This window comes from Odontesthes bonariensis, chromosome 20 (genome assembly GCF_027942865.1).
Source record: "Odontesthes bonariensis isolate fOdoBon6 chromosome 20, fOdoBon6.hap1, whole genome shotgun sequence".
Lineage (NCBI taxonomy): Eukaryota > Metazoa > Chordata > Actinopteri > Atheriniformes > Atherinopsidae > Odontesthes > Odontesthes bonariensis.
This window is the reverse complement of record NC_134525.1, coordinates 8792759-8807313: the sequence shown is the minus strand read 5'-3', so window position 1 is coordinate 8807313 and position 14555 is coordinate 8792759. Positions and strand designations below refer to the sequence as shown.

At 43.1% G+C, this 14555-nt stretch overlaps 1 protein-coding gene across 1 annotated transcript; it reads right to left on the bottom strand.

The window, feature by feature from the left end:
* Positions 1-2202: 2202 nt before the first annotated feature.
* Positions 2203-14323, bottom strand: LOC142369869 (uncharacterized). The gene is made up of 5 exons (XM_075452276.1): positions 14175-14323; positions 8827-9043; positions 7843-8055; positions 7540-7746; positions 2203-4979 (listed from the first exon to the last, which is right to left on the bottom strand). Exons 2-5 carry the CDS (start codon positions 9032-9034, stop codon positions 4600-4602), a joined length of 1008 nt encoding a protein of 335 aa, XP_075308391.1. The 5' UTR covers positions 9035-9043; positions 14175-14323; the 3' UTR covers positions 2203-4599.
* Positions 14324-14555: the final 232 nt, after the last annotated feature.

The window sequence follows — 14555 nt, the reverse complement described above, 5'->3', positions numbered from 1 at the left end:
ACCTGGGGGGGGGGGGGGGCAAAAACACTTTGACCCTTAAAGTAAAGGCCATACCAGCATCAAATATTTCAGGCTACAGACAGAAATAGGTCATTTGGAGTGAAGCATTCCCGCTACAGGATTAAATCATTTTATTGTAAACATGATGTTACTCATATGTTGTGACTGAATGCAGCCATCTTGTTTCTGCAGGAGTTAAATCACACTCATTGCAAATCAAGTGTTTGGCAACATGATGTCCCACCCACCCCCTCCACTGGTTATATTGAGGGGGCCGTTTTTGCCCAAATACGGTCACAAGGAGGAGATGAGGCTTGCTTTATGGGGTTCTGCTTGCTGGATTCCCACAGAATAAATTATGCCCCCCCCTTTGTGCTTGCAAGACTATTATCCAACAGCCCCTAGTAAGTTCTTATCAGTGGCAGCCAGATGGAGAGAACACCAGCCATACCTCAAGACTTGTTGATCGAGCGGTGCTGGCAGAAATACTGTCATTGTGGGGAGCTTGTGTAGTTTTAGATTAGCATCTCTGTTTTTTTTTTTTTTTGTTAACCATTCCTGAGTCGCACAGTAAATTCTCATTAATGGCATAATTGTTATTTAAGGTTTCTTAGAAACACACACACACATGTCTTTAGTTTGAAATTAATTGAAAAATTAGACTAATAGATGTTGCAAACTGTCTTATGTCAACAACACAGCAGTGTGAACTGAAACACTGTTCTCTAGTGCCTCCTACCACAGCCAGTTCGATGTTGAGTCCCGCTGATGCTACCCTGCTGTCATCCAGCGGTGTCGTGTAGTCATGATTACACAAAGCTGGGATGCAATATCTATGATTGCACGTTGACAGAGACAGTTTTTGACTGCTCCACCAGCATGTCACGTCACTGCAGAAAAAGGACAAGAATAGGCATCCGCTGATGCGCAAAATCCAGCCCCCACCTCAGTTCTACCAAAGGGGTAGATACCCATAATGCACTACTTGATGCTAGTGTACTGAATCTGTGTAACAATGGGGCTCTGACCCACTTTTTCAGCAGATAGCAGGTTATTTTAAGATTTCATTAATGGAAGAGCAAGGGCAAACAAGTAAAGAAACTCGTGTTCATACCCAAACTGACCTTCATTTTGAAATTAAAATCTGAGTAGCTCATATCTGTGCAGCTTGTCTGCTGCTGAAGGATGTGGCTTTAAACGCAGAGCTGAGTAACTCTGACTGCCAGCATGCAGTTAAAGCATCGACTTATAAATTTAGCACTTTAGCGTCAGGGCAATGTATCAGATTTCTTTTTTTACTTGGAGCCTATCACAACTACAGCTCACCTGATGTGATTAAATGCACTCTGATACACATGACTTACAGTTAACATAAAGCTGGAGCTAGTAGCCAATTATCTCATCTTTAAGAAAGAAAACAGCTCGATTGGTTGTGTCTACAGTCAATAAAACACACACGACAGTCTCTCAAGGGCTGAATTTCTTAAAGTAAACCAGCAAGACTTCTTTCCTAACTTTGGAGCAGATTAATACATCTTTGCACTAACTTTTCCAAAAGCTTTTTTCAAACACAAAGGGATACAGCTTACTTAGCTAAAGAGCCACCTCTAAACCTCCCTGTTGAGACATTGTGTATCTGCAATGTTTTCTCTAAGAACTTTTCCAATTAAATGAGAAAAATCGCCAAACCATGCTAAGTTTATTCTGGCTCCAGCTTAGCTTTTCATAAAGAGAGGAGACGGTGGGAAACGGCTAGCTTGGCTGTGTCTAAACAATATAAAAGACACCAACCAGCTGCTTTAAAGCTCACTGTCATTGTTATAACCTCCATAAACGAATAATTACAGTTGAATTTAAAAAATGCATCTTTATTTTAGCCTCCTCCATCTTTCTGCTGTACTATGCTGAGAGTCTGAGCTCCAGTGCAGCTTTGCACAAACTGAGGACAGAAGGAGACTGCTAGCCTTGCCATTTTAACGCCTATTGTTAAACCGAAATAGATAAAGATTTTTCTGCATTCTGAAACAGTCCCCTTAGCTTGTCCCCCATCTCTCTGCTGAGCTAAGCAGTCCATCTCCACCCTACACAGGGGGAAACAACTATTGCATCTTAATGACAGAAAATCCAGTAACCCTCAAAAATACATTTTAAGTAATTAAAAGGGAACAAATGAGGAATCGGTAGAGATTTAACTACTAGTTTCTGAACTCCTAAGCAAATTTCATCGAAGAGTTCGTAATCAGTATTAATAAATTGTTACTAAATTGATAATGTTGCCAGAAAACAGATCTTTATTAAGTGTTTAGGTACAATAACCTAATAACTTTACACATTTGAAGTGTTTGTGCTCTCCTAACTCATAATATTTAACACCATTTTCCAGTTCTGCATCCATCTCAGATTCAAATGTTGTACTATCTACACTGATGGCACCCCTGAAATTAGTTTATTTTACAAAGGAGTGTGAAGGTTTACACAGAAAACGCACAAAAAACCATACAAAATATAGGTTATTTTGCTGACTTTGTGCTAATCGTATTGCTGATCGTATTTCATCTTTGCAGCGTGAGCCAATGGCATCAGTTATATCAGGTAATGTCTGGTTACAGAGGAACAACGATGTTTAACCACTTCTACAAAGAAGAAATTTCTGGTGCTTTAAAATTGGAAACAAGTCAAAATTAAAGACATGATAAAAGATAAAAATTAGGTCCCTACTTGCAAGTTAAAAAGCATAAAATATCGTGTTAATAGCCTCTTTCATCAATAAGCCTCAACACAAGCTGAGCATTGTTTGCCAATATCAAACAATAATCTCACTCTAATTAGCTTCTGAAACCTATTTTTTACCAGTTTGGGCTATTGTGGTCCATAACAAATCTTATAATCCTTTGCATAATGTCTGCTACATATATCATACAGCAACAAAAAACAACTCACCAGTTCAGACATATTGAGACATTGGTGGTTATTACAGGCAACTTTATGTGAGAACCTCCAGATGCTCTTTTTTTCAAGGTCAAGACCAACCGGGAGGTGGACGGGGCTTAGATTTGTACCAATCGGGCACTGAGATACTCAGCAGTGACGTGGCACCTGCAGCCAGAAAAGGCACAAAATGGAGTCTCAGCTGGCCTCGCAAGTGGGCTGGGGAGGAGGGAAGAATGCTTCAGGCTCGATTAGGCCCAAATCATAGTCTCCATCAGCTCCGAGCTCCATCACCCTGAGCCATTAGCACCAAATTCACCATCCCCACGCCAGAGTATTTGCAGCTGCACTTTCAGCCTTTTTTTTACAGACGTGCTGACCAAATGGGGCTCCATGCAACAAAGATCCATCTCACTACGTTTCTTCCTGTGCCCCCCGTCAAATTTCGTGGTGGACAAGAAAAGTAGAAGTGGCATTTGCATGCCTCAGAAGGTGGGAAATGGATGAGATATACCCTCCATTTTCCAACTGGCGCTGCTGAGCTAACCAGCATGCACCTGTCCCCTCTGGCTGTGAGCGCGCTGGCAGGAACTTTTGATCTGTCACATTGGCATGAAATGTTTCCAACCTTCTTGACCAGCTTTTCAGTGAAAGGATCGGACAAAAAAAATGGGGCAAGAAGAGAAACTCGGAGATTGATATGTGATGAGAAATGACTTAATGAGTCCATAACGGAGGAGAGTGGGGGCTTGCCAAGGAGGGCGTGGACTGATCGGGCTTTGAGAGTGAAAGATAAGCAGATAGCCAGCTTGCAAATCAAAGTGACAGTGACAGAGTCCCGTGCAAAGATAAACAACGCGGGTGTAGCCCCCATAATGGTTTTGCACAAGTAATTTGTCACTCTGTGTGAAAAGCAACCAGCAGGAAAGGCAATGGCAACGCTCTGTACTGACACTTACCATCAGCCAAGGATGTCTCACACAACTGGTGCTGCCTGCTCCTCAAGGCACTAAAAATACCCCTCTAACATGCTGTACACCTCTACTGGCCTGCACAGCATTTGTTATCAATCACATTTCAGCTTACAGAGGACAGACAGGGCGATCAATGTTTACTTTGAAGTCATTTCAAGTGGTTGTGACATATTAAACGTCATGTATCCCGTCACAGTTTCCTGGTCGAAGGACACGGACACACGTTTGTTAAATACAAACATATGAATCACAAAAGGGTGAAAATGATTTGAACAAAGAGTGTAAACACCTTTAAAAACTCTCATAACTCAAGTGCTGGAAAAAAGGGACACTGTCAATCCACCATTTTGAAATAAATGACAAGAGAAGTGATATGTAATCATAATACGAGAGCACTGCCATCTTGTGGCTCTTTCTATTACTACACACATTTAAAAAGTTCTCTCCATCAGTAAAAGCAGCCACAAACAACTTTTTTATAGCAATTCAGAACTAAATATACATCCTCAACATGTACAGAGAATACTAAAATACTGTAGACTAAATGATCTGGTCCCTTTGAGACATAAAGCATGTTTGAACAAAAACACTCCTTAAAACTTCAAAATCCAGCAGCTTCAAATGACAGAAAAAACAACTGAACAATTTTCATCAAAGGCATCAAGTTCCACCTCCTCTCAGTGCAATTAAATCAAGGTTAACCTATTAAAATGCTTTCTGCAGCTCCCCCCAGTGGCTGCAGGTGAGAATGCAACAGTCTCGACCTTTTCCCTGAGATGGGCAGAAGCTCGCCGTTGGCTTTCATCTGGTCGATTTTTCTGGACAGCTCTGCATCGCTGTCGATGACCAAGGTGCACCTTTGGGCGTAGCTGACCAGAGTCTCTTCCCCTTGGCGAAACAAGCCCACTAAAGGCACCATGTCTTTGCCGGCCAGATGGAGCTCGGCGATTGAAGCCGTGTTGGCGATTGTGTTCCGGTCGATTCCGAGATGACGGAAGGCTTCACTCATGCTTTTCTTCTTGATGAAAGCAGATAAGACTTGTTTGTAGCGATGTATGACGTACTGGACACCGGTGGCTGTTAGAAAGCAAGAACAGCACTTAAGCAAATGAAATTAAATGCATTTAATGCATTATCTTGATATCGTCTTGCTCAGCATTAATAAGGCCTTCTCAGCTGTGTAAGTTATCCATGCTATGTCCACCAGTGCACTCCCATACCACCACGTATGCTGGCTTTAAAACTGTGACCCGACGAAACGCAGGATGGTCCGCTCTCCTCTTTAGTTTAGTTTTTTTCTCTTAAATTTAGATTAGACCTTAGAACAGCTTTTCACTTCCTCTCAGTTCATCTTAAATGAGTTTGAGCACGTCAATCAAGCCAAAAACTATTTTTGTAAGGAAGCATTTCTGCTCTGTGTGCAAAGGGACAGTCCTGCCGCGCACTGGATTGTGAAGAACGTGCACTTAACTGTCTGCATGCTCACAAAAGCTCATTACAAGCTCTTTCTTCAGGTTAAAGGGATAGTTCGCCTCTTTTGACATGAAGCTGTATGACATCCCATACTAGCTATATCATTTATGAACATTTTCTTACCCCCTGCTGCGTCCTGTGAGCCGAGTTCCAGCCTCGTTTTGGCGTTGACTAAAGTAGTCCGGCTAGTTGGCTGGGGTTTAAAAAATAAAGCGTTTTGCTTCTCAAAACAATATGCGTTCAAAAGAGTAATACATTTGCATCACAAAATCGTTGATATCAATGCGTGCTGTGCAGTGATACGAAGGGAGAGAAAATAGCGCTTTTATTTTTGTGACCCCAGCCAACTAGCCGGACTACTTTCATCAACACCAAAACTCGGCTGGAACTCGGCTCACAGGACGCAGCAGGGGGTAAGAACATGTTCATAAACGATATTGCTAGTATGGGATGTCACACTGCTTCATGTCAAAAGAGGCGAACTATCCCTTTAACGTTTTGAGACTACGGCGAGGGGAACGGCAGCCGATGTGTCCCCTTTTTTGATTGGTCTTTACTAGATAAGTTCATTTTCACTACCATTCCTTCAGATTCTGACACCTCTTCCACCAAATCTTGTAGTTCCTTTTAAAACTAGCAATGCTTGAAATGGTGTTAATTCTACAGCCACCCTACCCAGGCTCCGCCCTCACAGTGACGCAACACCTTCGGCTCTGCTACACTTACTCAGGCAAACTGCTCATTCAGGTGGATTCGAGTTCCCGAAAAAATGGGAACTCCACCCACTTTGTCGGGAAGCAATCAACTTTGAGCAGCGCCAACGGCCCAGGGTAGAGGCGTGTTCAAGGTAGTGACGTGGTTGAACTGCCACTCAACCCATGGATTGTACACGGAAGCGCTTCTTTCAATATCAACATGGAGCAGCGTCAAGCTTTTGACACTGCTGTAGATGCTGTAATGAAAGTGTTCGACGGGAGATTCTCGTTAAAAATCGAGCAAAGAACAGCCCTTGAATCATTTCTTGACAGGAAAGACGTTTTCGCCTTGCTCCCTACTGGCTTTGGTAAGAGTTTAATCTACCAGTTAGCCCCGCTGGTAGCTAAATCATACGTCAGAGGAAAGAGTGGTGTGATTGGCTTAAGCTTAGGCACACCCTTTTCTGGCCACAACCAGTAGCAACCCGAGGGAGGCGGGTTGACCAGGCCATTTCGAATCGTATTCGTTATGGTCTTGGTCAGACCAGAATCTCGAAGAGATTTGAAAGTCTATGTTAATCAGGCTACAGCCACCCCAACCATGTAACTACTGCAGCTCCTATTACAGCTCCTAGAACTACCCTACAGGGTACGGTGACATCCTACTGCTGCAACCACCAGTCCTGCTGATGGTACTATTGAAGACTGAACACAAGTGTAGAACCAGAGATTATCCAATGAAAACAGAGGAGGTGTCAGCCAAAAGTCAACCTGATGAGTGAGTGAGTGTTAAGAAGTTGCAAATGCTCCCTCGTGTGGACAGTTTTCCACTCATTGACGATTCTTGTCTGAAGTATGTGCATAAATTCCCTGGTGATGTGATGCAGTGATAGCTGGGAATGTTACACATCGGCTCCGAGCCGCTGAGTGGACGACAAACCGCTGCCATCAATTGATGATATAATTAGATGAAACTTCAGATGATTTATGAAAGCGATCGTACAGAATGTGCCAAGAGCAAAATATTATTCCCCTTAATTATGGTTTTATTAGCTCTGTTTCCCTGTTGGCCAATCAGCAGTCCATCATGTGGATTCTCTGGGACTGAGCAGCTTATCCCTACAGCGGATAGACCTTTGGTGGGAGTTCTGGAGATAAAACCAGACACATCCACACAGACATCTATATCCAGAAACAACGCTATCACAGATAAAACTCCAAGTTGTATGAGTCCCTGATTCCTCCATTAAACAGTCCTGACTGACAGTGTTTTGTATACCCTGGTCCAGTTTAAGGCCCACCGCTGCTTGCAGTAATTGACTCTCATCTTCACTTTAGTTGGTTTTTGTTTATCTTAAATTCCCCCAAACCAATTAGGCTCCTCAACCACCACATGCTGTCATGTATCTGTCATCCAGCTGGTACTGATGGAACAACAAATCCTGCTCGAGTTCCTAATGTCTGACTACCTCTCTTCCTGCTGTAGTCCTTCCCTTTCCTGGATCTTTTCTTGTCCTTGTGGTGCTTCTTCCGTCTGTGCTCGCTTGAGGCCGCTGACACTTCCGAAGAGTCGGACGCCTCAGAACCGCTGTTGCTGCTGGCGGAGGAGCAAGAAGAAGCCCTTTCTCTCTTTCGAGATTTGTTTTCTGAATGCTGCACCTTGCTCGTTTTAGGAGCTGTATATGGCCGATAAAACAAAGCACACAACTGACGTAAATAACAACATCAGGTACGTTTCAAACGTTCTGCACAAGTTCATTTCAGTCGCTGACCTTCAGTTATTGGACTGGGTGAAGCAAATGCTGCCATGGAGCGGTTAGTTGTGAGGTTTTCAATCTGGCTGCGCAGGAACTTGCGGTCCTGCATCAGGTCCTCCACCTGCCTCTCCAGAGCGGCGATGCGCTCCTGTTTGCTCTCCAGCATGCACTGCAGCTTGGTGATGGTCAGCAGCACCCTCGGAGGCAGGCTCTCAACATGTGAGCCAGCTGGAAACAAGTTTCATCAAGTGGGACAAACCACAAAAGAATGATTGGTGACAGGAAACAGGAAGAGGACTCTCACAATTAAACCTTTAACTCAAATTAATGCAGGCGCTCCACATCTGAATTAGGACCTTGCATGCTCTTTAAAGGGATAGTTCGCCTCTTTTGACATGAAGCTGTATGACATCCCATATTAGCAATATCGTTTATGAACATTTTCTTACCCCCCGCTGCGTCCTGTGAGCCGAGTTCCAGCCTCGTTTTGGCGTTGATGAAAGTAGTCCGGCTAGTTGGCTGGGGTTTAAAAAATAAAGCGTTTTGCTTCTCAAAACAATATGCGTTCAAAAGAGTAATACATTTGCATCACAAAATCGTTCATCCAGAAAAAGTCAGACCTCACAATTGCTTGGCGCTATTTTCTCTCCCTTCTTATCACTGCGTGCTGCCGCCTGCCGACAACCGCACCTGTTACGGTGTTTACTGCTCGGAAGCAGGGGACTGCTCGGTCTGCACAGCACGCAGTGATACGAAGGGAGAGAAAATAGCGCCAAGCGAATGTGAGGTCTGACTTTTTCTGGATGAACGATTTTGTGATGCAAATGTATTAGTCTTTTGAACGCATATTGTTTTGAGTAAATAAATGATATTGCTAATATGGGATGTCATACAGCTTCATGTCAAAAGAGGCGAACTATCCCTTTAAAACTAGCTTACAGACTGAAACTATAGAAGCTTTTAACAGCTCATTTTGTTCCTTTGCGCAGCAGCACTCACCAGACATGGCGCTGCTGGGCGTGTTGTCCTGAACAGCATCTGTCGAGGCTCCCGTTTGGAAGTTCTCCCACTTCATGATGCGGAGCTCGTCGTGCTCCTGCTTCAGCCAAGGCGGAGAGCAAAGGCGGTCTTTGGTCCTCACTGAGCTGGAGTCGATCTCCAAGCAGGGGGAATAACCTGACGGCTCCTGCTGCCACACCGATGACATCCTCCAAACCTGGACACGGAATACACAGAACTGAATTAAATCACACCCCTTATCATTAGCAAGGTTATTGCTGCTGGTACAAATGGCTGAATACACTTTGTGGCTTGATCCCTGTCTTTATAAAGAGGGCATGCAGTGTTGTCCATCATGCACAATCAGCTCCAAAGCCAGCCTTCTTCATCAGTTTGTTTGAGTCACTGGCTCTGATGCTGCTGCTCCAACAGACGGCAGGTTGCTCTCTTCACAACAGACTCACAGGATCTGCAGCATCTTGATGAACACATTGAAGGACCCATGCTTCATTAATAAGAACAGTCTGTTCAGTCCCTTCATGTAGACGACCTCAGTGTTGCATCTCCAGTTAATTTTCGGTGCAATCTGTTGGTTTCCTTAGCTAGGAAATTGTTTTTGAATTGGCTCTATATGAATGAATTGGATTATTTTGAAAATAATTATGATTACAACAAATTGAATTCTAATTGGCTTGAATTGGACTATACTATTTAAGTGCCTTGAGATGACATTTGTTGAATTTGGCGCTATATAAATAAAACTGAATTGAATATAAGTCACAGCTATCTGTAGTCACCCTCCACCTCTTTTTACAGCATATAAGTAATGTTTTGGATCCAAGTCAATCATATCCATAAGAATCTAAAGCGTTAATATGTTGACAGAGTTGCAGAAGCTGGGAGTAATAAAGCACACGTACTTTGTTACTGCGCTTAAGTGGAATTTCCAGGTATCTGCGCTTATTTCTCTGGTCAATTTTAACACAAATATCTGTACTTTTGTGAAGAAAATTCTGCCAATGAGGCTCAGAGTCCCTTAATCTTCCCAAACCGTAAAACATTTGTGCACACGGCACTTCTTTTCTTATAGTATAACCTCGTGATATTTTTCCAACACCTTTCTACTCCTTAAAGGTGGGGTAGGAGATCCTGGATTTTGAGTCCAGCGAAGCTGCATTTTGAAAATACACAGGTAAAAAGTCCCAACCCTTTTCTTCACTTTCCCCCCAAAGGCACGCCTCTAGAGTACATGAACGCGCACGAGCACACGAAGGTGCACGAGCGCTGTTCTGACAGCAAGCATCGATCGTTGCCGTATTTAGTATTTAGTTTATGCTAACTATACGTTTAATAATGCTAGGTGCTAGCCAAGCTGGCTCTAGTTTAGCTTCCTGCCAAGCTTCGTTCACGGAACAGGGTACGCGCACAGGGGGAAGGAGGGGGAAGGAGGGGGAGGGGGAGGGAGGAGCAGAGTGCAGTTTTTCCTAGATTGTACGTTCTAGAGGCCACTAAAACTTTTCATATTTGTGTCAAAACTTTTAATTAATTGGTTGCAATGGGGGTGTGAAGTAGCCTGGCTGACGCGTCCACAATCTCGATGAGATGGTGGTCTGGGAACTAGGTGTGCATTTTCTCGTATTTGAGGCGTGGTTTACGAATGCCTAGAGCCGTTTATTGGGCGCTACGAATGTCTATCAAATGACGTCAGGTTCTTCCCATGCTGCTTTGCGCGCGATTCATAGCCAATTGTATCACTTATACCAGATGACGACAGAAATTCGACGAGGAAGAAGAAAAAAATGGAAAATAAAAGTAAACTTGCGCTCTAAGCTACTTAAATTGACAACAAAGTAGGCCTATATGCTATATTCTACATGAATTTTTATGTTGTAGAGTTGTGAATTTATTTTAATAATGGAGAAATTGACCAGCCTTGCTTTGTTGTCTACAGTAGTAGATCAACCCTCATCTTACTTTGAAGCTCCCGGCTCCCAGAAGTGACGTTAACGAAGCTTTAGCAGCAGAAAAGCTATCAGGCTTGTGTTGATGATAATAATAAACTCCTGGACTATGTACAAACTTCCAAATGCATCGTTTGGTGAGTACAGACCATATTTGTACAACTGTAGAAGTTTGGTGTCATGACATGTGATTTTAGTGTGGTAATTTTGGAGATACGGACCAGGGTCCGTTAGCGCTTGTACTAAGCTATTCGGGATAACTCGGTAACTCAGCTGATGTTCAGCCAATATCGGAAAAACTTCGGGTGGGCTACTTGGCTGGATGTCACGGTTCAAATGACCCTAGGGTGAATCTACTCCGAAACACTTTCTAAGGCTGCATTGAACGGTAACGTTGTGTCCGCTGTCATGTTGGATTAACGCTCTACAAGCTTCGGTGTAGCGCATAGACGTCGTCATCGTCTTGCTGCCCCCCCCCCCGTTCTGTGATTGGTTCCCAAACTCTAGCAAAAATAAGGGCGGTGGTTTCCAGGCTGACTTTGCAGTGAGAATGAAATCGAGCGCAAAGCAGCATGGGAATTCCCAGGCTAGGTGTGAAGAGTATTTCAAGCAATATGTAAAAAAATGTTCCAGAAAAAGATCCCCTACCCCGCCTTTAAGCTTCTGAATGGAGCTCATAACTTTAGTTTTAATCCGTCTCCATGTTGAGATCATGACGTTTAACAAAGTTTGTCCAACTATTTTTAAACTTTTTCTTCTTTCTTTCGGTGAAATGAATAAATGTTTACGTGCTCCTTTCTACATCTGCGCTGTTTGAACATGAGCACACGCTCCTAAATTCGAATAATGATGCATGTTGTTGAAGAGATGAAAACACTTGGAGTTTATGGCCCGGGTGAAGACGTTCTAGTCCTTTAAAACAGAAGATTGTAAGGTTTTGTAAGACCTCTAAATCAGTCCTGGGTCTGGTTAAGTAAGAATTTCTGCACTAGTTAATGCATGTAATATCTCATGTGTTATGAGCAACTCGCTCACATCTAAATATAAGAACAACACACTGATTAATACAAAGACTCAGGTATTCTAATCTTCATAATAATTCATTAACTGGGCTGACGAATGGCTTTTCGTGACGTCATCAACCTCATGATCCATGATTAATGATCAACAAAGAATGCATCCACTTTGTTTGAAGGGATAGTTCGCCTCTTTTGACATGAAGCTGTATGACATCCCATATTAGCAATATCATTTATGAACATTTTCTTACCCCCTGCTGCGTCCTGTGAGCCGAGTTCCAGCCTCGTTTTGGCGTTAACGAAGGTAGTCCGGCTAGTTGGCTGGGGTGTAAAAAATAAAGCGTTTTGCTTCTCAAAACAATATACGTTCAAAAGAGTAATACATTTGCATCACAAAATCGTTCTCCAGGAAAAAGTCAGACCTCACAATCGCTTGGCGCTATTTTCTCTCCCTTCGTATCACTGCGTGCTGCCGCCTGCCGATAGCCGCACCTGTTACGGTGTTTGCTGCTCGGAAGCAGGGGACTGCTCGGTCTGCACTTCGGTCTGCACGGTCTACACAGCACGTAGTGTTTACTACTTTCGTCAGCGCCAAAACGAGGCTGGAACTATGCTCACAGGATGCAGCAGGGGGTGAGAAAATGTTCATAAATGATATTGCTAATATGGGATGTCATACAGCTTCATGTCAAAAGAGGCGAACTATCCCTTTAACAGCTGTAGTGAGCATTTATATCACCTTTGCACTTAATCTACTCATCAAATAGAGAGCTAATCATTTATCAATGCAGAGCCACACAAGTTGCAGATATGATGGTTTTAAATATTTACTAGAATATAGTGAATGATTCATGAACAGGAGACCATGCTTCTTCATAAATACAGCTTCAGAGTTTTCCGTAGTCGTGCTTTTCGTCTCTCTACACATTTTACTGTCTCCACTTTGTCCTCCTGCGTTCATCATTTGCTTTGAACATCTACTGTACGTGTCATTCAGGATGGATTCCCTTTCATCACTCGTGATATTGGCCAAAAGATCTCAGGGATGTGTCAGAAAGGTGTCAGTATGCAGCTGTTTTAAGAAGAACAAAATCCCTCCATCCGCACTCGGATCACAAACTGAGTGCTCACCGGCTTCTGGGTGATGTTTGAAGTGTGGCTCGACTTCCTCACAAACTGCTGTTTCTGCAGCTGAACAGGTTTTATGGGACCAATAATCAGCGACTGCAGCGTGTGGCGAAGCAACACCCGCTAATTTACAAGAGTTGGACGCGCGTGCTCGACTTCACGTTAAAAGCTGACAAACTCTGATGGGAACAAGAAGTCAGTGGCAAGTTACGAAAGAAAATATCAAGAAATAATGATTTAGCATCACTAAATTATGAGTTTAAAAACAAAAAACATGGAGGGCTAAGAGGCTTATATAAAATGGAGATGTAGACAGAGAAATGGTTATTAATGGGATATTGCGTGAGAAATGCGATGCTGTTTTTCTTGTATTTGAGCCTTAAATCAAAGAAGATGCCAAGATATCCTGACTTCCCAGATCCTTGAGCTGCAGAGACAGTAAAGCCTACGTGTCCCATTATGCAGTTGAATATTCTCGATGAAAAATCTGAAATCTTGCCCATTATACAAGTGTTTTTTCCACAGGTTTTAGAGTCCTCTTCGCGGGGATTAATCTCCACCGAATAAAGTGACAAATTAACTCATTTGTCAGTGCTTTACAGCAGTCCTTCAGGCCAGATCTGCATGAAAGCATGAAATCATTATGAGCCAGGTTTCAGTTATTAATGTTTGTCTTCTGGCTGCAGTCTACAGAGACGTGGTGCGCTTATCAGACTGTAAACAGCCCGTGTTTACAGAAGAACATCACTGTTTCACTTCAGTTTTAAAGGTGAAAAGTTGTATTATGACAGCTGATTTTTCAGGTAAGCATACTGCAGCACCCAAACATGAGGAAGTACTGCAGTTATTAATCTGACAAAAAGAATAACTAAACGCACTAAAAATGCCTGTTACTGTCACGGAAATGACCTGCCAGGGTCTGAAGACGGCTTTTTATAATATTTTACAAGGTAATATGACCACATTTAAGTCTACAGGCCTGTTATCTTTACCCTTAAATATTTTCTCAGCAACATTGCAGTGAGAGATACATTATTTCAAAAGGGAATATTTTGCATGACAGAAGTTATAGACCTAGATAAAACATTATAAAAGGTATAATGACACGAAGGCAACGGACTAAGCATCTTTTCCTGCTGTGGTTTTAATTAGCTACAACCAAGATGGATGCTAATGACTAATTACCAGCCAAAAGATGGGAAAAGGACTAACAAAGCCAGTGAAACACATGACAACGTACCTCCAAGTGAGTCCAGAGGTTTTTACGCGGGGTTTCTAATGTTCCCGTGCTTGTCCCGCTGTGAGCTGAGATCTCAGTGCGTGTGAAACGCCCCGTTTATCCAGAATATAAACAGAGAGCAGCAGAAAAATGCCAGACCAGACCGCAGCAGGCATGCCTGGGAGAGGGGCGGGGCCACGCGGCGCAGGGATACGGCTCCACAGGAAGTCGGAAAGCCGAGGTACACCCAGAGCCAGAAGGTCCAGATGCATCTCTCAGCTCCTGTGTCAGGTCTTTGCTGGATTATTTCCTCTTTCTTACGGACATCACTTTCAGATACTTTTTATCTGCTTCTTTTATCCTCCTTTTGTCTATTTCCTCCAATACTTTATTTGTTATGTG